This window comes from Pseudochaenichthys georgianus, chromosome 17, assembly GCF_902827115.2.
Source record: "Pseudochaenichthys georgianus chromosome 17, fPseGeo1.2, whole genome shotgun sequence".
Taxonomy (NCBI): domain Eukaryota; kingdom Metazoa; phylum Chordata; class Actinopteri; order Perciformes; family Channichthyidae; genus Pseudochaenichthys; species Pseudochaenichthys georgianus.
In genome coordinates, this window is record NC_047519.1 from 21,256,741 (window position 1) to 21,280,423 (window position 23,683).

Here is a 23,683-nt window from a genome sequence, read left to right on the forward strand (position 1 = left end):
CAACACTGTTTAAAATGTAATGAAAAGCACAGGCTTTATCATGAATGTATCACTGCTGGTTTGACAAGACGTGCATATTGTTAAATCAATAAATAGTTAACATGTAGGCCTATTGCTTGCACTTAAAAGGCAATGGATAAAAAGACAATGGACTATGCAAATATATGTTTAGAGCTATGAAGAAATGACTGATAAGGAGCTTTATTATAAATGTATCTTCTGTTTTTTATTGTTTCTCTTCTGCTGAAGATATGGGAGGTAGTGTGACACGTTTCCTTAGCAACGCAAATGTGTGATTCAAAAAATAGCTACGTCACATTTTTTCCCGTGATGCTTAGCGAGGCCAAATTGAACGCTCGGCAAAAGAAAACAATTGTATTTTGCAGGCTCTGTTTTAAAGAGTTAAACACATAAAAACAACACATTTCAACTGGATTTAACACCGCTAAGAAAAACAACTCAACGGCGGGTAACGGGAAGCGTTCATCGGGGCTCGGTAGGTTACAAAAGTGGACTGTGAACGAACAATGTTGCTAATACATTAGCCGGACAGCTAGCTTAGCGTTTTAACGTTACTTCAGCCAGCTGGGCTAGCATTAGCATAGGTCTGTATGTTTGATCGTTTCATTTACGTTGTTTAAATAATTTTAGGGTCATGATTACAGATCAGCGTTAACTGCCGTGATTGTGTTTTTTGCGAGTCGAAACCAGGAATCAAATACTTCAGTGTTGAAGGTTTTACAGCTAACTAATGTTATATGTTGCTAACGTTAGTGTTCACAAAGATAATGTAAGTGTTATGAGCAGAGGACTGAACCCACCTCCAGCTGTTCACATGCACTGTTACTATAATATGTCTTTAGCTAGTTTAAGAATATTCTAAATGAAGGCACTGGAGGTTAACAATAGATTTTATTAATCGTGTCGATGTATGTTCCATGCCATATCATTATCGCAAGGAATACTCACTCTAGGCTGTTACATGTGTTTTTACAGTATAATCAAGTTAAATGTAATGTCAACTGAATAATTGTTGTTGTTTTTACATATAACCCAATGTAATACTTGACAACAAAGCAGGGACTTCTTTGATTTGTGTGAAACATTTAGCCACATTATTGAAGGACATGGTTCCTCAGAAAAACCTTCCCTGGTCGATTAGTAAATGTATATGAAACTATCATTGTGTCATGTCAAAACATATAAAGTTACACTACAGATTTGCAATGTATCTACTTATCAATTATTCGATCTACAGTTAATCTTTTTCGATTTTGATAATCAATTAAAATTAGATTTTATTGTCAAGGATTTCACCATGAACTGTTTGTTCTGAATTAACTTAACAAGCAAAATGCCAAACATTAGCTGGTTCCATCGTCCAATATAATTAACCTTTGCTGCTTTTCTGTTTTAAAAATGTAACATCTTGTACTATTGGTGGGCAAGTCATCACCATGTTCAATTGAAAATTGCAATAAGAGTGTTTCACGATTTTCTAAAACGAGTCAAAAACGAAATATCTAACATTGCTCAACAGTCATTTGTGAGTTAAAGACACGTATCTGTCAGTGCCAGAAGAACTGAGAAGTAGTAAGGAAGTTACGAGCGACAGTAACTGACCTGTCATCTGACATGTGCATTCAGGAAACTGTTGTATGAATGTATTGCTGATCAGTCTTATCCTCTTCTCAGGCATCATGGACCAGGACTATGAGTGCAGGCTGCTCAGGCAGATCAACATTCAGAATGAGAACGCAAGCCCCATAGTAAGTTAACGATACACACTTGTACATAAGGAGCTGTGTTTCCTCTTGAAAAATGTTTTACTAAAAAACAAACACAAAGCATCTAATTTAGCCAAGGCTTAGAGTCTTGACTAGTATCACTAGCAGTGTTTCAAGTGACAGTGGATATAGATTAGTTGCAATTTGGTGATATACAGTGGGGCAAAAAAGTATTTAGTCAGCCACCAATTGTGCAAGTTCTCCCACTTAAAAAGATGAGAGGCCTGTAATTTTCATCCTAGGTACACTTCAACTATGAGAGACAGAATGGGGGGAAATAATCCAGGAAATCAAGGACTCAAATCCTGCAGGCCCGTCTGAAGTTTGCTAGAGAGCATTTAGATGATCCAGAAGAGGATTGGGAGAATGTCATATGGTCAGATGAAACCAAAATAGAACTTTTTGGTAAAAACTCAACTAGACGTGTTTGGAGGAGAAAGAATGCTGAGTTGCATCCAAAGAACACCATACCTACTGTGAAACATGGGGGTGGAAACATCATGCTTTGGGGCTGTTTTTCTGCAAAGGGACCAGGACGACTGATCCGTGTAAAGGAAAGAATGAATGGGGCCATGTATCGTGAGATTTTGAGTGACAACCTCCTTCCATCAGCAAGGGCATTGAAGATGAAACATGGCTGGGTCTTTCAGCATGACAATGATCCCAAACACACCGCCCGGGCAACGAAGGAGTGGCTTCGTAAGAAGCATTTCAAGGTCCTGGAGTGGCCTAGCCAGTCTCCAGATCTCAACCCCATAGAACCTCTTTGGAGGGAGTTGAAAGTCCGTGTTGCCCAGCGACAGCCCCAAAACATCACTGCTCTAGAGTAGATCTGCATGGAGGAATGGGCCAAAATACCAGCAACAGTGTGTGAAAACCTTGTGAAGACTTACAGAAAACGTTTGACCTCTGTCATTGCCAACAAAGGGTATATAACAAAGTATTGAGATTAACTTTTGTTATTGACCAAATACTTATTTTCCACCATAATTTGCAAATAAATTCTTTAAAAATCAGACAATGTGATTTTCTGGATGATTTTTTTTTCTCATTTTGTCTCTCATAGTTGAGGTATACCTAGGATGAAAATTACAGGCCTCTCATCTTTTTAAGTGGGAGAACTTGCACAATTGGTGGCTGACTAAATACTTTTTTGCCCCACTGTGTGTATATATATATATACACCTTGAGTTTCAGGAGGGGCGCGGGGCTCCGTTGGCGGGGCTCCGTTGGCGGGGCGCAGCGCCCCTCCAAGTAAATGGTAGGGGAAACACTGACTAGTGTGATTAGATCAGTATCTTTACTATAGGTAGTCCCGCCCAGAGTGGGTTATTAACCAGCAAAAGACTTAAGATGGGGGCGGAGAGGTTGTTACCCTCCATGTGTCGGAAGAATAAACTGTTTAACAGGCCAGTCTCTTTCTTTTGACGATGTCACGAGTGTTGAGTGAAAACAAGACCTCCCCGGCCAAATGACTGGGTTTTGTGAATGATGCCTGTTGTTAACACCTCAGACAAATGCCCTATCTGCCACCTCAATGATCCTGTGTTGTTTGGCCTCCAGTCAGAAAATGATTTCTCCTCTCCCATCTTGTGTAGAAAGCAGTAGGAGCAGTGCGAGCTCTGACACCCACCAGCTCCCCCCTGTCCTCCCCCAGCAAGCATGGCGATCGCTTCATTCCCTCCCGGGCTGGAGCCAACTGGAGTGTCAACTTCCACCGCATCAATGTGAGTCTGCTGACATACCACCAGGACTCACTGTCTTTTCTACCAAAAGAACAGTGGCTCTTAACAGAACACACAACGAAGAACAAGTGTTGATTGTAGCTTTTAAGAAAACACATTTTCTGTAACGTTTTACTATTGATTATCTTGGCTTTGAGTGATTGTTTATCTATTCCAATTTCTGATGTAGGAAATTGAAAAGTCGCACAATCAAAACAGAAAAACCAAAGACGGCACAACAGACAGCAACAAAGGTAATCACTCCACCTTTATATCCAGAAACAAGTCATGGGACATATTTATATAATAACAGATTATGTTACACTTGCAGTATTTTATTTGTAATTATTTACTACTTTTGATAATAGCTCCTCATCATGAAATATTCTGCTTTTCTTTGTTCACAGTTTACATAGACTTAACAACGGACCCAAACTAGTAGTAGTAGTACATTTTTTTAAATGAGTAGATGCTGCTGAGACAGGTCTTACCTTGCCAGTTAGCCTGTGGATTTCAGTTCGATAGAATATCAGGTTCTTCCTCATGAACTCGTAACTGCAAGAGATGAGACAATTATTACGCAAAATCCTCCCCTGTTAGGAAGCATTATCATTTTCCTAGTAAAAAACATGTATAAAGTTTTAGATTTTATGTATGCACCACGACATCAAGTCAAATTCCTCGTACGTACGTGTGAACCTACCTGGCAATAAACCCGTTTCTGTATAATAATAATAATAATAATAATGCAATATATTTAAAGTACAATATAATGTTTGTTGACTGTTTTACAAAACAAGTTTGACCCTTTTATAGTGTATTTTTGTGTGCCTTAAACTAACATTCATTGTTTTGTACAACATCCCAAAACCCAAGTATATTCAATTTACTATAATAGTATAAGAAGAATTAGAAATCCTATAAAAACATTGATTTTGTTTTTGCCATTGTTACTCTACAAACATTACTCTAACTACTACTTGATCATCAAAATTGCTGCAGATTAATTATCAGTCAATTGTTATGTGCTCTGAAAAAAACTGCATTTCAGTATAGTTCGTTCTACAAAGAAAATATTTGATACCGCTTTTCACAAACGGTGTACATCTGGTGTGAGTCCAACCCTTTTTCAGCCTATTCCTTGAGGTATCTCTGTCTGCTCCAGTCAAATGATGATTTGACCTTCTCTTGTTTTCTAAGCCTCGACGGGCTCATGGAAACTGGAGATAAGGGGGAAACAAAGCTTTGTGAAGAATTCTCCCTGATCTATAGAGATGTTGCAGAGGGAGCACAGTGTTTGAACTTAATCATTCCAACAGCCAGGTTTGATTTCCCCTCTGTCTCCTCCTCTGCCTTCAGCGGACGGTCTGGCTTACTCGGCTCTGCTGAAGAACGAGCTGCTCGGAGCGGGCATCGAGAAAGTCCAGGACCCCCAGTCAGAAGACCGCCGTCTGCAGCCATCTACACCTGCCAAGAGAAGCCTTTTTAGTGTAAACATAGTTATTATCGCTCTAACCTATAATTCTGTTAAAGTTTTTCCTGCATCAGTAATCATCCGTCTGTTTTTTTTAGTATTCTGTAAGTGCTAAGAGGGCTCTGCCAGAAGAGGATGGAAACACAGTCTCTCCATATTCTCTATCACCTGTCAGTAGCAACAGGTAACGTAACTTTTCCATCTCCTTCCACAAATGTAATTTTCAAAAATCTTCGAATGTAGACTCATATAACTTACGTGATTGTGTTTGCAGCCAGAAACTGCTGCGTTCGCCAAGGAAGCCTACGCGAAAAATATCCAAAATTCCTTTCAAAGTCCTGGATGCTCCAGAGCTTCAGGACGACTTCTACCTCAACCTAGTGGACTGGTCCTCTCTGAATGTGCTCAGTGTTGGGCTGGGAACCTGTGTGTACCTGTGGAGTGCCTGCACCAGCCAGGTGTGTGTGTGTGTGATCTGATTACTCAAGCTTTGAGCAAAGCAATGGCGATTATCATGGAAATGTCTTTACTCTTTTTCTGTGTAGCTACTGGTTTCCTGGTCCGGGAGTTTATCCTCCAGGGTTTTGCTTTTTGACTCTAGCGTGTGTACCTTAGCTTGAAATCTTGCTACGTCGTCCTCTGCGTTTGCTATCCGTAACTCTGCCTGCGAGACTCACTCAGCACAGCCACTTATCTCCTTCCTCATAGCCGCCATAATTGCATCAAATCTTGAAAAAAACTGTTTTCATGGAGCTCAAAGCAGACAGTATTGCCCCGCTCATACACACTAGCTATCTGTATTCCACCTTGCATGCAGTAGTCTGTCAGTCTCGGTTGCTTAGACACTTTGCTCTTCTCTTTGCTCAATTGACCGGTTTTCGTCATCCCAACATCCACATACGCTACCGTTTTATGTTGCACATTATTTGTAACTTGTTGTTTACAGGGTTCGTACAGGTGCTGGAAATCCTTGAAAATGCTTGAAATTGTACGAGGTGTTTTCAAGGTTTGAAAAGTGCTTGAATTTTGGGAATGGTGCTTCAATTTGGGATAAAGTGCTTGAAATTGTAAATGCTTTACTTCGCTTTTTAGATTAAAAGAAAATAAAAAAGTCGGAGCGCGCTTAATTGCTTCGCTTTTACATAAAACAGCTCCGCTCCGGCCTTCCCGCGCTATGCGCGCGACCTGCAAGTGTTTTTGTTACGTGTGACCTGGGCATTCTGATGAGTGATAGATGACTGTGTGCCAGGAGGTTGCCGTTTCAACGAGCGTTGGCTAGCAGAAGACAAATACAAGCCATGGCTAAGACGAGGGTCAAGCCCACGTAGCCTCCTGCAAAGTTTGCAACAAATAACGATGGGAGAGTCTGCGCTGACGAGCCACATGAAAGGTACGCTGTAGTAGAGCATTTTAGATTAGGCTAACGTTGCATGTTACGTTTGTTTAAGCTAACGTTAGCGAGCTGAATAGCGAACTCGATTGAGGGATAATAATAATTACAGGGGACAATCATTTCAGAGGAGCGTACCTATGTTATGTGAGTCGCCATCCTGTGGTGTTCAGAGGATGAAGCACTCACGGCATTTTGTGTTATAGTCACTGTAAGGGAAACTTCTGCAGCAATGGAGAGTCATGACTCAGGGAGACACGAGGAGAGTTGGAGCTTTGATGTCAAACACTGGTGTTTATTACAAGTATCGGCCGGAGAAATTCTCATCACAAATCACACAGCCAGAGATTCTGACTGCACGGGTGGATTGCCATGTCAAATCTGACCAGCCTCTCTCTCTCCAATAGCCCTTTTAACTAGTTTACAGAGAGTTAATCCACATATTGGGGGATGGTGCGTAAACACCTGGGAACACTGCAGATATCACCAACATCTGTAAATACTGAATCACTTGTCTGTGGTGCTTAGAAGCCAGCGTTCTCACAGTCCTAAAACCCTCTGTGACCGATAGGTCAGGCCATAAAACTGGTAATGTCAACAATAGCTGAGACTTCCCATTCCTTAAGACAGATAACAGACTCAGGGTTGGTCGTAAACGTCAACACACAGAAAAGGTTAGACTCCTAGGAGTAAGACAAAATGAATCCCTAACAGTCACGAAATATAATCTATTGATTCGACACAGAGCGATTTTTACAAGCAATGTATTTCTACTGGTAGTATGTTTCGTGCCTAAACCAAATGTGACTTGCTCTATCGAAATCAGTCACATTGACCCGAAGACACATTTTCGTTTGTATTACTGGTCTGGGGGAAGCTCGCGAGTGTGTTTGTGTATTTTTGCGTTTGTGTACCGGGGAAACAAGTAAAAGTAGAAAAGTGTTATCAAAATATAGTTGAATAAAAGTAGTCATTGTGCAGATTGGTCCATCTCAGAATAATATATATGATATGTTTTATAATGATTGATCATGAAAGTGTTCTCAAAGCTGGTGAAGGTGCAGCTAGTTTGAATTACTTTGTAGACTGCAGGGTAGCTTGTGAATTTACTCCAGGTGGAACTACAGTCTGATTTAACACTTGATTATATTTCACATCATTCATCCACATCTGTAAAGTAACTGAAGGTATTAATAAATACATGTAGTGGAGTAAAAGTACACCATGTACCTCAGACTTATGTTTACGGCCAACCTAAAAGTACCTCAAAATAGTAATCAATAATGTATTGAAAAGTTATTTGGCTGATTGTTTTATATTGGCTCAGCCAGGTTATATGGGAGGCCCAGTCTACGTACAGATCACTAATTTTGAAATATTAAACTTAGTTTTATTTTCTTTAATTTTTCATCCTCGTGTAGAATGCTATCATGAAACACACATTTGGTTGTTTATAGCATAAAGAACATCTGATTTAATGTGAGGTAGGGAAATAATCATTTGAGTATAAGTATGTGTATATTATAAATATGTAATTTACAACAGCTGTAAGATGCTTGAAAAAGCACCTTGAAAAGTGCATGAATTTGACTTTGGAAAAGGTGTAAGAACCCAGTGTTTATCACAGGTTTACTTATAATGCGGCTTTCACACCAGCGCTTTTCAGTTTCTAGCTCCGAGCGGGAGCTTTTCTGGTTCAGCTCCGGTTTCCCTTTTCAGCTCCTGCTCTGTGCACACCGCCCACTGGCGCCCCAGAGCTGCCCTTGCTGCGTCATGACGTCACCGTTTACATCGCTGATTTGCCCCCCAATGGCAGCTCACAACAACAACTGCGTCGGGTCGATGATCGTGTTGCTTTTAATCACACGAAGCCAGAATAAATTGAATAACGACTTCTCCAACCTTATACTTTTCTCCAGAGTGCCGTGGTTCATTGTTTATTAATGTGTTTCTGCAGCATTTACCGACCACTGCAGTATTGGCTGCTCTTCCACGGGAGTTTATTCTCCCGTTAGCTCCCGGTTAGCTCACACTGCAGCGGCCGCTCTAAAGTATTCACTGTCCGACTCACACAAGCAGCTGATGCATATCCCCAGTTCCCCTTAGCCTAAGTGAATGTGTGTCAGTCTGAATTGACACTGTTTGGTATCACAACGCTGTTATGAAAGTTTCTCTGGTATAAAACGGGTGATATTGGCATAGCAACCGAAGCTAAACTGACTACTTGCATCCGATAGCTGCAATAATACAAAACAACACGTCTGCCTCTCTCCACAATGATCGATAACAGTGAACGGATGGTCAAAGTAAGGCACAAATAAACAGAATCACACGAAGCCTGGTTAGTGTTGCCTGACTTTATAAAGTGTGCTTATAGGCACTACTGCTTGTAGGCAGGCATAACAGTCGACCCATGTTCAGGGGAGGTGGGTTTAGTTTCCTGCACGCCTCGACGTAAGAGAGACGTAAGCGACGTCGCCTCTTAGCTCCAAAGCTCTTGCCTCTGGACCGACAATTTTTTGGAGCTGGAAATGAAGCGGATTCCGGAGCTAAGAGCCGGCGCCGCTGCGGTGTGAACAGGAAAACCCGGCGCTTTTCAGGCTCTTGCTCCGAGCCGGAGCTGAAAAGGCGCTGGTGTGAAAGGGGCACTAGTCTTATGATGTACCCAAACTGCCGCTTGGCATAATGTTAATCTATATTTCTTTCCTCCCTGTCTTTTTAGGTGACACGTCTATGTGACCTTTCTGTGGAAGGAGATTCTGTAACATCAGTGGGCTGGTCGGAAAGGGTGAGTTTCTCCAACATCAATATAAACAAAACCTACATCTGTACTAATAGTAGAAACTGCTCACCAAAACTCAATTTGAATGTTCACTGGTCAATCACAGAGTTACTCAGGTTAGGGTTTTTAGACCTGCACTTTGTTTGCTTTGTTCCCATTGAGTAATTTTATAACTTTTGTATATTTTGCCCATCAGTTATTTTATGTTGACACAGCAAAATTCAAGGGCAGTGCAAAAGGTGTACACAAATGCCATCCTAGCTGTTCTCTCCTTGGTCTGAAATGTTACTGGGAAGATTTGACTCCAACTTTCTCCTCTCTTTTATTATTTCCACTTTTATCATGGAGCACAGGCAGCATGTAACGCTAGTTATTTTCATTCCAGCGAACAACATATCCAGTTTCAGTGAGCATTTGTACTGTGACTGCTGAACAATGTCCTAAAGCATCTTATTAGTAGACGTGATGCCTCAGAGATTAGCTCTGACACCACAAAACACTTGCTCTTCTGATAGAAAGGGCATCGGTTAACCTCAATTAGATCATCTTTGCTGGTCAAGTTGTTTAGAATGGAAGGGTCGATTGGGTTTTGACTGCTAACAAACCACTCCACAGTTTAGGTGGAAGCAAGCCGAGACTGCCGTCCCACTTGAGTGCAATGGCTATGTTCACACATGTCCAGACAAATTGAATTAGAGGGTACAACGCTTTCTTATACCCTCAGATCGAGCTGACAGAGTTCCATCATGAAAAAGGGATGTTATTAGACAGTTCAGTGAAGATGCAAATTGTCTTTTGGTGTGCCTGTTTTTTGTAAGTGCGTCTCACTCCTTTGATATGTGTGTGTGTGATATTCAAAGTGTGCTCTCTATTTTTAGGGCAACCTGGTGGCGGTGGGGACTCATAAAGGCTATGTACAGATCTGGGATGCGGCAGCAGGGAAGAAGCTCTCCGTACTAGAAGGACACACAGCCAGAGTGGGTGAGTTGACTAGCTGGAGTGATGTAGGAGGAAAGTGCTGTAAAATATAACAACCTTCGTACTTTTCACACATTTTTTTAAATCCTCTTACATTCGGTGAATCATCTTCCCTTCAATTCATTCTTTGTTTGTCAGGTGCGTTGGCATGGAATGCAGATCAGCTGTCGTCAGGGAGCCGAGACCGGGTAATCCTGCAGCGGGACATCAGAGCCCCCCCTCTCCAGTCAGAGCGCCGTCTCCAAGGACACAGACAGGAAGTGTGCGGGCTCAAGTGGAGCACAGACCACCAGCTGCTAGCCTCGGGGGGAAATGACAACAAGGTATGTAGACGGAGAATCTAACCTGTTTGTGATCCACACATCAGTATCAGGTGACTCTTTTTCATCAAACATCTAATCTCCCCTCTTCATTTCGTCCGGCTCGCTGTAGTTACTGGTGTGGAACCACTCCAGTGTCCTCCCGGTGCAGCAGTACACGGAGCACTTGGCTGCAGTGAAGGCCATCGCCTGGTCCCCCCACCAGCACGGCCTGCTGGCCTCCGGGGGGGGCACCGCCGACCGATGCATCCGCTTCTGGAACACTCTGACCGGCCAGCCCTTACAGTGCACCGACACCGGCTCGCAGGTCTGCAACCTGGCCTGGTCCAAGCACACCAACGAGCTGGTGAGTCACCTGGAGCTGTGTTAGACAGGCAGGCAGATAGATACTGTAGCGCTGTACCAAATGTTATTTATTAGAATTGTATGTCTCTTGTCGAATTATCATAATGCCATGACCCCTAAAAAATATGTCATGATGCATACATGTAATTATGATGTTGTTGGATTACAAATTCTAACCTAATCTTTGGCTGAACTTGTGCACAAATTTGACGTATAAACATAATAAAGAAAAAATGAAGATATATTATAGATGAAGCTTTGAAGATTTGGTTTAGCTAGGGTTGCATATCGTTGACTTTTTTACGATACCGATACCACTGAACAATACCGATACTCAACGGATACATATCGTGATACTTTTAATGTTGCATAAGGGAAAATGTTATCATCCCGCAATTAATCCCATGAAGCGCTTTATGATATAGTTAACATGTCAAATGAATATTAAATTCAATTGTGGGACTTGGACCTTTTAGCACTGAACAAACAATGAAAAACACGTTATCTATGAAGAAAAATATTCTGCAATATCATTTATAACAACCATCAGGCGTGAATAGTACATCTTGTCAATGGAAAAAGAAAATAGCACCAGTATAACCAATATTCAACCTGAGATTCGACTGACCAGAGAACACATAAAGGATCATGAGATCTCGGCATTGCACATAAAACAAATAGCATCATTAAAATCAACATTTGCCTGATGAAAGAAAACAAATCCCATCACAGTTCAGTTTTGTGCATTCATCTTCAAGAAGATGAGGATATCTGCTCTCTGGATCCAAACGGGCCCTTTCACAGCATAGGATATCACCTACCTAACTGAACACTCTCTCGCTTGGCACGCTGCTTCCCTGAACACAAAGGTACTTACTTGGTTGCCAATACGAGATAGCATTGGTTGGAGATTGGATGTGTTGCCACCTTTCCCAGAAATAAACTTCTTGCAGTGGTTACAGACCCCACCATTCAGACTGGCAGTGGTTACAGACCCCACCATTCAGACTGGCAGTTGTTACAGACCCCACCATTCAGACTGGCAGTGGTTACAGACCCCACCATTCAGACTGGCAGTGGTTACAGACCCCACCATTCAGACTGGCAGTGGTTACAGACCCCACCATTCAGACTGGCAGTGGTTACAGACCCCACCATTCAGACTGGCAGTGTTTACAGACCCCACCATTCAGACTGGCAGTGGTTACAGACCCCACCATTCAGACTGGCAGTGTTTACAGACCCCACCATTCAGACTGGCAGTCATATGCAGCCACACTTTAGATTTTCTAAAGTGACTCGTTTGCGGAGTTTCACGGCGAAATTGACATCGTAATTCCGACGGTTTGGGCGCGAGTTTAAGGATATTACGCCTCACTTTTATATACTTTTTTTTTTTTTTTTTTTAAAGTATCGAAAACCGGATCTGATTTCGCTACGGTATACCGTAGCCGCCAGAAACCGGTATTTCGGTAATACCTGGAACCGGTATGCACCCTTAGGTTTAGCCCTACACTCCTGTAACTCTGAACCAAACCAAGGTTTCTCTTGGTAGGTATTGTATTTGTGAATCTCCTTCCGAAAGGATCTGAGATGAATATGTATTAAAGCACGTTTCTTCCCTGCAGGTCAGCACACATGGTTATTCCCAGAACCAGATCCTGGTGTGGAAGTATCCCTCTCTAACTCAAGTGGCCAAACTAACTGGACATTCCTACAGAGTACTCTACCTGGTTAGTATATTTACTGTGTGCATTTATAATGTCTTTTTTGAGAACATTATCCTATGTTCTGTCCAACTGAAGCCAAAAACAAGGGTACATTTAAATAATAAATAAATAAAAGATAGACAGGAGGGGACCGAAATATGTGTACTACCTAAAACTATTAATACAAAGAGACATTTTCTAATGAAGTATTGTGATTCCCCTTTGTTTACAAGTGCAAATCTCGGAGAAGAATGAACAATGACCATAACATGCCTGGATGTTTTTGCTAATGTGAAAGGATTCCCACAAGAATGGAGCTAAACACAAAACAAATACCACTGATTACCATGACTTCTTATTGTTTTATGATGCTGTCTCTTCAGTGTGTAATAATGAGTTTATGTGCAGGCCATGTCTCCTGACGGGGAGGCCATAGTGACAGGAGCTGGAGATGAAACACTTCGCTTCTGGAACGTCTTTAGCAAGATGAGATCCACTAAGGTATTTATTTTCTCACTTTACGTTGAGGTAACATCCTCCCATCTTTATTTGAGTCTTTTCCCATTGCTCTTTGTCTCACCTCCTTCCTCTATCTCCTCCCTCTTTTAGGAATCTGTGTCGGTGCTGAACCTCTTCACCAGGATCCGGTAGTAAGCAAAAGCGGAGAAGGGATTTTATGTTTGCATGTACGGAGCTGTAAACGGGCCCCTTCTTTGAGCATTCTCCTCGGTGGTCTACAGATGGCCCCCCCTCGACTGCCCTTTGTTAATTAGCCAGGTTGTAGCTGGGAGAAGAAGATGGAGAGATGCACAGCGTGAGTGTGGAGGGCAGAGGAGACGCGTTCGTACAGTGTTCCACTTCCTCCTGAATGATAAAGCCACTTCCTCCTCCATCAGACCAGTGATCCCTGATGACGAGGGGGACTTCGGGGGGGGGGTTTCTCTCCCCATGTAATTATGTTTGTTTACAGACTGACGTTGTGCTTACCTGCCAAATATTGAGTTTGTCCTTTTTAATTTGAGTTTGTCCTTTTGACTGTCTTATTTATTTTATTCTCTGTTTTTATTTTAAAGTTTTAAATATTACCCTGCTAGTTTGTTTGTAACTAGGCTGGCAGATTTGTTCTGATCTTTGCTGTGTGTTTGGCTTTCTTCATGTTTGCAGAAAAATCCAAGCTTGTCTTTTTTTTATTTTACTGCGGCAATAATGTTTAATGTAGACGGTAACCGATTACAAATTCCTGTCTGGAAAACTTAATGGTCAACAAGGATTGAACAACTGGGTCTGATCTTCTTTTTTAAAATCTTACACCAAGTTAATTTAGTCTAATTATACTTAGCAGTATTGGCTCATTATTTCTCTCGTGAGAAATCTCAAAGTGGTCTAAGGTGCATCTTAGAAAAAATTACTATTTGGTAACACTGTAAATAAGAACAGTTGCCTATACAACTAATTCACATGACAATTTGAGGATTTTAATTTGACTTGTGCGGAAGTGTTTTACCCATCTTGTTTTTTAGGGTCTTAAATGGAAAATCAGGCAAGGGAAGTTCAAATGAAAACACATCGGCTCATCAGTGTAGTTTATTAAAAAAAAAAGCACACAGCTTAACATTTGGGACTGCTGCTACTTTGCACGGTGTCTAAAATATTCAAGCTTGGGGCAATTCTCTTTTGCTACTTGAGACCATTTCTGTGTCGAGCAATTCAACGGGTTTTTGTTTTTTTATCTGAAAAAAATAGATTTCATATCATTGCAACATTTTCTCCCAATTTTAAATCGTATTTTTTTTTTTTCTCCGTTTGAATGTTTGAGTCAACAAGTGCGCCACATTTAAACAAATGCTATTTATTTGTGTTGTGAAAAGGTTATTGTACAGAAATGGCATGTTTGTTTACTAATGTCACCCGGGGGAAGTTGAAATTTGTTTTTATGCCACTTCAAAATCAAGACAATGCTGCCAACTTGAATTACAGAAAGAATGTTAAAAAATAAATATTTCTGTACTGAGAGATAATCAACAATTAAAAGATCATATCTTATATCTTAATTGCTGTTGTTGTTGTTTTCTCCAATACCATGAGGGCAGACTATTAAGTCTTCTGAAGTTAAAGAAGCGGTTCCATTGTTATCAGGCTTTCTAGCCCAGGCGTGTTCCAGATCAATGAATTGATTCTACCAACAAGTGTTAGGTGTGCAGCACGGGCCTGATAACGCGTTCTCCGAAACACATGAATGAGCTAAACATGGGTGACTTCATTACCATGCATGCAAGTTATTTGAATTATTTTCTGTTAATTACAACAACTCAATTAAACTCACTAGAACTGATGGTCTTTATGCAGCTAAATATAGTCTTTAACATATTCATTGTTTATTACTAGTAACATATTTAACAATAACTTCAGTGCCTAGCCTTTTCATAAAGAAAAATAAATACATTTGTGACATGTTTTTTAATCTTTATTAGAACAAATGGACTCTGGGCTAAATGCCACACAGAGAAATCACAGGCAGTACTCGCAGACTAAAGTCAATTAAAATGGTGTTGGCATTTTTTGGCATTGTTGACAAACAGAAAAAGGATTATTTGAATTATGCCATATTTCCTCTGTATTTCAAGAGCGTTAAAAAAAGCATTCTTCTGTGAGGCGATGAGATCTGGAGATTTCAAAAGCCATACCGCATAGTTCACCATTACCAGATTGCGCAGATGAATCTGTCTTCAATTACTGCGGTTTTCCTTCATTGTGTCTCCTTTCAGATTGCTTCTCAGGTATCTACATTGTCCAAGTGAACACCAGAGGGAGCCATCCTTGGAGCAGACGCTGCTCTGCTGCTACCACACCCAAACAACCAACCTCAACCACCTTGAGGGTGAGGATCAGGATCAGGTCTAAAATCCTGACAGTAATGTTGACTCTTTTTAACAAGCTATGAGGAATGTATCCGGTTTAATTTTAGACTAAATTATACACACAGATGTAACAACAAGTTTTTAGAACGAGAGCTTTCAAATTAAAAAAACACCCTGTGGCCTTACCTAGTTCCCTAAAAGTCTGCATTTTGTTTTGTCATATCCAGCCCACACAAACATGTTTTTCACCCAGAGCATAACAACTAATGAATGTTCACTGCCTCCCAAAGCTCCTACACCTCTGCTTGTGCCCGGGGTCCATCCAAACCCACTTTACACACATTTAGGCAGCACATGGATTTCCTTCAGTGTAAAAAACAGCTGAAGGGTGTAAGAGACGGGGGATCTCAAAGGATTCGGCTCCTGTGGTTTTGCTATAATTTACATTTTTGATAGAATTCAGAAAATATTACTGAACACTGGCTAACTACTAACAAGCTGGACTGAAAACACAACTGGTAATTCAGTGACTTCAAAGAAGGAAGGATTTTTTTTGTAAAATATTTTTGTATGAAAATCAGGTGTTGTGACTCAGCTTCTTTCGTCAACACCAGAGAGCCGGAGCCTTTGTCCCCGTAGACTCCATTATAATGTCATCTAAATAACGTGCATAGTCCATTATAGTGATCAGATAAATCATCTGAATGGAAGACATTCAACACAGTCTTCCAGCTCATCTGTGGCTCTCGGTGGGCAGATGTTAACATTAAGCCCTGAAAGCAGAGGGGAGGACAGAGAGGGGGATTGCTAATATGCATAATCCTACCTCCTGATGTTTCCATCAAGAGGCACAGAGTGCGATGTTCGTTATACAACTAAAGCCCGACAAAACAGAGAGCAGATCTTCCCCCAGGTTCCTCCCTAAGCCAGACTCTTGAGTTGTATTGATAACCGGCCTACAGAGGTATCAAAGGAACAAGGCTTTTGTGACATCTAATGGCTGCAGCCACCCAGGCTTCTTTTTGGTAATGTTGTCAGAGCACAGAGAGGGTCACGTGCCTTATTCACAAACACACTAGTCTCTCACTAAAGCAGCAGCTTTGCATTCATAAACTGGGGGATCGATAGGATGTTCATCCACAGCCTGTCGAGCTGTCAAAAAGCAGGTTTCAGAGAAGATGCTTTGACATAAATAGGTGGAAAAGAGCACAACAGGACAACATGAAGGTTCAGTTGAGTCTGATTGTCTTGAGGCTTTTGAAGATGTTGGTAAAATGTCACACAGGGCCCTAAAGGTAGCAGGAAACATCCCTGTCAATGTGTCCTTGTTAATTCCTTAGCAAATGAAATTGAAAATGATAGTTAGACCGTCCTCAAATTGAGCCCTGCTGTGATGACTGATTTATACAAAATAAGTGCAGTTTTAGCAAATAAAATGCTCAGTACAGCTCTGAAAATATGAAGGGTTTCTTGCTTTTCTGTGCATGTCACTTTAAATTGAATATCGACAACACAATTTCAAAACATCCAGTGGCTTTGGTTACTTGTGAAGATAATTTGAAAATCATTTTGGATATTCTTTAAAGTTAAATAAAAAACAGTTGTTAGATGGAACTGTAAAATTCAGACTAAAATGTTAACATGAGTCTCACATGCAATTATGACCAGGATGTGTTGCATTGGTTTTCAACTCATTCATTCATTGTGACAGTTTTTTTATTTTCTTGTAACAGTGATATTGTTAGGAAAATCATTACCAAACATGTTCAAAATTCATACCGAAGCACAAAAGGACCACAAACACGTCTGCTGACTGACAATACTGCTAAGCTTCACACTCATTGCTGTACTGGAAACAAATCCCATCATTTTATACTAATGATACTAAAACCAAACTCTTACATTTATAACAGTTATATATTTCTTGCAATCCCTTTCTTGCATCCTACCAGCCTACAATTAACTGCCAAGAAGGTCACCAAAGTAAGCAGCAGTGTGATTTGGACTATTCAGTAATTTAAAGACAATTCACGACAGGAGCTGCTTATAATGATAATCATCCCCCAACACTCTCTGTTCTGACCTCTTTGAGAGACACAGTCGTTTGGTCTACAACTGACAGATCAGTTTGTGATAGCTGACCCCTTCCCACATTTTCACCATTCAGCTACAAAAGAAAAAAGGTGATACAAGACTTTTCAGGAGTCTTCTTACCTGCGAAACAACCTTCATATTGCTCCCTTTCTGAAATGTGGACGAGTACCAGAACCAGGACAAGTGTGTTGTTATTGTCAATTAGACTCTGTACTGATTTGTGAGGTCCCTGGCAGTGTATCAGTCATTTTCCATAATTTGTTTGCATTATTTAGGTTGAAAAAAATAGAATACATTTTTTTTAAAATTGCATTTAGGAGTACTAATGGTAGTAAGCGTATTAACCTGTGTTACAATTATAAGTGGGTCCTCGGATTTTATGGTTTCATGTCTACGAAATGTTTAAAAACCCCATTATAGCTTGTGCGGCTGATCACGTTCCCATGGGAATTGCCTGTGTTGTCTATTTATATTATAATTTTATCCATAATGGTTTTCTTATTGACTTTTGTCATTTTAAGTTTTTACCATTATTAGTGTGGGGACTGTGTATGCTCGTTGTGTTTTATGTGAGCTAAAATCAAACAACCAGTGAAATATATCAACAAAACAGGACTTGCAGCTTGACTGAACACACTAGAAACATGTACAACTGTGTGTAAATGTATATCCGTGCAGAAGGATAAATGAAATTGTATTCAGCCCAGTATTTTCTTCCAAAGCAATTAATTTTACCATTTACAATTTCCACAGCCCTATGTAACATTCTCCTCTTGTTGTTTCCCTCACCAATTAATTTGATGCATAATCTTGATCTGCACAGTTCAGGTTTAATTCAATTACACCTGAGCTCCTCACCACAGGTTCTTGGTGTTATGCACTTTGGGACAAATGAATTCAGTTTTATTCCAGGTTTTCTTTTGGGGGTCTGTGTGTTACGAATGTGTGTCAATTCAATTACGTGCATTGATTTAACCCAACAGCTATCAACCCTAGAAACCCAGGTGTTCCACCGACATGTATCCTAACACCCAACGTGTTTAAATTCATAGGCACCTTTAACCTTCATAAATGTAATTTGGCTGCTGGTTTTTGGCCGCACCCTTAACAAGGTTTTGAGGGGAAGAAGACAACAATTAATCCACTTCAATTGGCCTCCCCTCGCAGTCGTCACTCCAACTCGTCCCGCCTCCTCCTTGTCTTCTCCGGGCAGCAGACGTATATAAAACACGCTGATCCATCTTCCTCCAGCCTCCCCGGTAACATCATGATGAGCATTACGTGGAGCTCCGGGGGGAGGGGGGGTGGGGGCAGAGCCTCAGATCGTGGCTCCAGCAGCGAGAGAGACGCAGCCCTGGCTCCTCATCCAGCCCACGCTGCATAGCATTATGTCGGCGTCACCTGTTGTTTCCGTCGGTGAGTTCAGCACTTCCAGCCTTTGTCCTGTGAATGCAATACGCTATTTATTTCCTGTGAATGTATATGTTTGTCATGTGTTTTCGCTCCACAATATCTGTCTTTTTTTCTGTTGCACTTCAGGATTTGAACAACAAATGGTGGAGCCAAAAAGAAAAAAGCAATAAAATCATCTGCGTCTACGGGAAATGTAATGACATCCCCTTCCTCCTCTTCCTGCCTCGCCTGGGGGAGAAAATATTTATCATGTCGTCATGTTGCCGTGATTTGAGAGAGAGAAAATATATACATAACCTTCTTTACATTAGGGAGCAGGGTCGCTGCTCATTATATATAACAGATATCAGAGGTCTTTTGGCTTTACAACCTCCTGAGAGAAAACTTCGCTGCAGCAACAGGTGGCATGTTTTTTTTCCCCCGGGCCGGAATCGAAGCGAGATGCTGAGGAGGAGATGGACGTGAAGGAAAGTAGGGCGTCATTCAGCACCGACACACTGGACAGCTCTCACATCGAGGGCTGGACTCATGTCTCTATAGCTGGACGGAATATCAGGTTTATTCATCGCATTTATAGCTCGTGTTTGAAATCGTGCTGACATGTCTGGTGAATATTAACACAGCCTAATGGTCAGAATTCAAATAGCCCTGCTGCCTGGAAACTAAATGGACGATTTGTGAGCGGCAGAGGATTAAATATGAGCATGCAAACGCAACACAAATTAAGTAATTTGTTTTTAATTAATACTATAAAAAGGACTCTGGTGGAGATGATTGACTCTCTATCCTGGGGTCTTATCTTGGTGTATAAGTGTTGTCTCTGCTCAGCAACACATTTTTTCTAGTTTACACTCAAGGACCCCCACCCCCCCTCTTCCCTCCCTCCTTCCTTGCTTCCTTCCCTCCCTCCCTTCCTTCCTCTCACTAAACTGTCCCCATCTTCCCATCCCCCTCTTCCACTGACTCCCAGTCTTGTTGCATAGCTACCAGCTCAGAAAACATATTGGAGATGCAGGACAATCTGTCTGTCTCTTTTTCTCTTTCAGTCCAAATGTGGTTAATTGGAAAGGAAACACACATCACTTTGTTTCCATTTTGTCAATCTAAATGGTGTGTAATTTAGGGTTTATGTTTATTGCATATGGGGAACAGCGTTTATTCTAAGTGCTGTGCTGTGATCCTCCTCCTCCTCCTCCTCCTCCTCCTCCTCCTCCTCCTCCTCCTCCTCCTCCTCCTCCTCCTCTTCCTCCTCCTCCTCCTCCTGTCTCCCTTTTTGAGAGGAGCTGAAAGGTTGGCATTACAACAACAAAGGAAGGATGGAATGTCAACAGACTTCAGAGAGAAACGGGTTGAGGGGAAAACAGAGATGAGAACCAATGTGGTGTTTCCATCTCCGGCATCTGAAGTTCAAAACCTGTCACCACACCACTGGTCGGGGGTCGGGTGTTGTGCAACACTTGTGGCACACGCATACCCTGAAATGCTCTGACACTCTGAGTCACAAATGCAAATACATCATGTTTAACAGCGAATTAAAGTATTTTGAGTTCCTATGGTGTTACAACTCTCCTTCTTTTATTGCAGATTGAAAGAGGCGGTGGGTGTGGAGCTTCAAAAGGAACTGAGAGGATGTTTTGGCAAAGTGTTGGTGGTGCTGAGTGGAAGACTAGTGATTTTGTTGTGATGCTGATCAATGAACAACAAGTCCCAGTCTCCCTCTCAGCACAAGCAGAGCTCTTCAGTCCACGTCAGCTTCAAATCAGAATGTATTCATGTCTCAATGTTGGTATTGTTACTCAGTTTCCTGTTTATTCAACTTGAACAAAAAAGAAATGATTGATTCATCCCTGCCTGCATGCCCCTATGTGACTGGACATTAATAAGCACCAACATTACACAACAAGCTGCTATCAAAAGCATTGTTTAAGCAGGGTGCAAATGAAACTGAATCATGTACAATAAAAATTGCTCAAAAACCTAGGGGAACAACTTTCATGATGGCATACGCAATATATTTTTAACAGACTAAATAATATCCCAGTATTTAACTTCCTTTCCAATCTTTGATTCCACTTTTTTCCAATTATGCTACCCAAGTGTTCATTTAAATGTTTCATATTGAATCTGCATTGGATGTTATTTATAGCTTTTATGTTGATAAAATAAAACTTGCTAATAAACCGTTTTCGTTTGTTCCTGAATTTGATCACATCAGCACCAACGTGACAACATTGAATAAACACATATGAGCCACACCGTGCGGAGGAGATCCCAGAGAAAAAATACCCAAAGGAAAAAAGCACTCTGGTCTCTCCTGTTCTTGTGTCTCTACACACTATTCTCCTCTCAATTATTACTCCTCAGATGAGATGGCCTGCTGCCAGAAAGCTTTACCTATAACGCTATATGTGCAACACTTAGGGTTGAAATACAAGTGGACCATGTATAGGAAGGGTCCAAAGCCCTGTGGACCCCAGCAGTGGCCTCAGTCACTGTAATGGACAGTAGCATGCCTGTATAGCTTCATCAGTTTCTTCAGTTCATGTTTTGTATGTTTTTTGCTTTTTATAACAGCCAGGCCTTTTATGAGCTTTGTATTATATCAAAACAGATCTGAGCAATTTAAATCCAAAGCCACTAAGAAGTAAGATATGTCCTGCTCTCTGCTCCAGTGCGGGGGGGAAACTGATAATGTAGTCACAAGAGGAGAAAATGTAACAAAGATGTGCAATTAAAATGCTTCAAATCAAGATGCTTCATCGTTACATCAGATTATACCAGCTGTGCTTAAATACATAAAAAGTAGGGAAGGTGAGCAGAATTATTTCTGAGAAAAGGGGGATTTAAAAGCATTCGATGAAAATGGTGGAAAAGGCTTGAGGCTTCAGATATTAAAAAAAATGAAAACACACCACACATAATCTATCTGCCTCTCCCTCCCTCAGGATACCTGCATGAATGACCTGACAAGATCCCATGTTTGTTACGCATGGCAGCAGAATGCTTACAACAGTAAGTCAGCCCCACCTCAAATGCAAAAAGCAACATTTATAATAAAAAACACTATATTATTACTTTAAATGTGACTAGATAATGCACTTTAATATTGTCTCAGCTTACCTGATACCAACATGTATTTGAATGATGAATCATCTTTATCTCACTGACTATAAATCATCTCACTGACAATAAACGTGAACAAATCAATTTTGTCTCTATCTTGTGTTAATAAGTGACAATGCTTACAGCCTCCTTCAATCAGAAAAGCGTGCATGCTTTTAATTAAATATGCATCGTGGCTGGTCTCATTCACACTGCTCCCTGTAAGTCTCCAGATTGGAGGCATGCTGGTTTTTCATATATAAAAACCAGGGACTGGCTTGTGTTGCTAAGCAACACAAAAGAGTCAAGTGCATTTGTTTATTGGCCAATAAGAATGCAGACAAAGTTTCAAGGTTTCAGATGAAGGTCCTGTAATAATGCAACTCGCAGAAAAAATTGAGCGGAGGATACTCTTACCAAGCCTTCATATATGTGTGTATAGATGTTCTGCATTCAGACGTCTCCTTCACAGAGCTCACAGAGCTCCCACAGCTCTCAGCGGTTTGCTGGAGAAATTAAAAGGTGATTCATTTATATTTGGTTTTCATCCCAGAACATAAACATGTTCATCGTTTTCCTCTTGAAAGAGGCTCTATACATGAAACACTACTGAGGGAGTCTGCAGTGAATCTGATCATTGTATAATACACTCTGGCTTTGTTCTGGCCTATTGTTGTTCTCTTAATAAATATATGAATCAAAGGAACAACACGTGTCGTTGTCCAGCCTTTTGGGCCCCCAAACACTCCTGCCCCCCACAGGCAGTGGACAGCATCTCACAACCCAGCCACAACCAGTACACATGAAGTGCTTTGAATCCTGAATTAAAAAGTAAAGCTTATACGACCTTGTAGGAAGAAATGGTTTCCTCTGCCAAAGACACTTGAGTTCATAATGATTGTGTCTGAAAAATGGCAGCAGTTGCCAAGAGCCCCAGGCAGATGGTTTCACAAAGAAGGGAAAGGCTATAAAAAGAGTCATGGATGTGTAAAAGGAAGTGCACAACAGGTGACACATTGCATCAGACACATTGTGGAGATCACAGACCTTGTGTAATGCATGTACTCCCTCCTCGTTGTGATTACTATCTGGGCACACAGCCGGCGTGATGGTATGCCAACTGTCCCCCCGCTGTCTGTACTGGCAGCCGTCAGCAGCACCCATGGCACCTCGGAGGGACTCTGGGGGAGGGAGAGCCGTCAGCATGTGGCTGCATGTGTGGTGAGGAGGAGCAGAATCAGGAAGGATATGTTTGCTGCATCAAAGCGCGGCTGACATTTGATGAGCAGACACGGATCAAACCTGTTATCAGACATACGCTCCACCTCATGGCAGATTGTGCTTGGCATTGAATAATTAGAAATATCTAAGCAGGGTTATCTCTTACCTCTTTCTGTTGATTATAAATCATTTACAATACTGTAGGACAAATAATTGCTGATTACAGAAAATAGGGAAAATATGTTGAATGTACAGCCTATCAGAATGATTTACTATAGAAAACAAATGAGGAATCAGAATATATTAGGCTGTAAGACAAAGGCAGTTATCTTGTGAGTTAGGCTACATCACTGATTGTTTTTATTTAAGTTACACTTATTATGTAATGTGTAGTTGCCAGTTTTCTTTTAATCATATCTTGTTTATTTTGTTGTTGAGCTAGATGAGGAAGACAGGTAACTCATTTTTACTAGGAGTACAATTTCG

The 23,683-nt window shown here is 41.1% G+C and overlaps 1 protein-coding gene across 1 annotated transcript; it reads left to right on the plus strand.

The window, feature by feature from the left end:
• Window positions 1–275: 275 nt before the first annotated feature.
• On the plus strand, window positions 276–14,560 carry LOC117462808 (fizzy-related protein homolog). The gene is made up of 14 exons (XM_034105137.2): window positions 276–496; window positions 1,696–1,769; window positions 3,386–3,514; window positions 3,702–3,765; window positions 4,871–5,001; window positions 5,084–5,169; window positions 5,260–5,443; window positions 9,098–9,163; window positions 10,036–10,138; window positions 10,274–10,458; window positions 10,568–10,801; window positions 12,429–12,533; window positions 12,918–13,010; window positions 13,119–14,560. Exons 2-14 carry the CDS (start codon window positions 1,701–1,703, stop codon window positions 13,158–13,160), a joined length of 1,491 nt encoding a protein of 496 aa, XP_033961028.1. The 5' UTR covers window positions 276–496; window positions 1,696–1,700; the 3' UTR covers window positions 13,161–14,560.
• The last annotated feature ends 9,123 nt before the right edge of the window (window positions 14,561–23,683 follow it).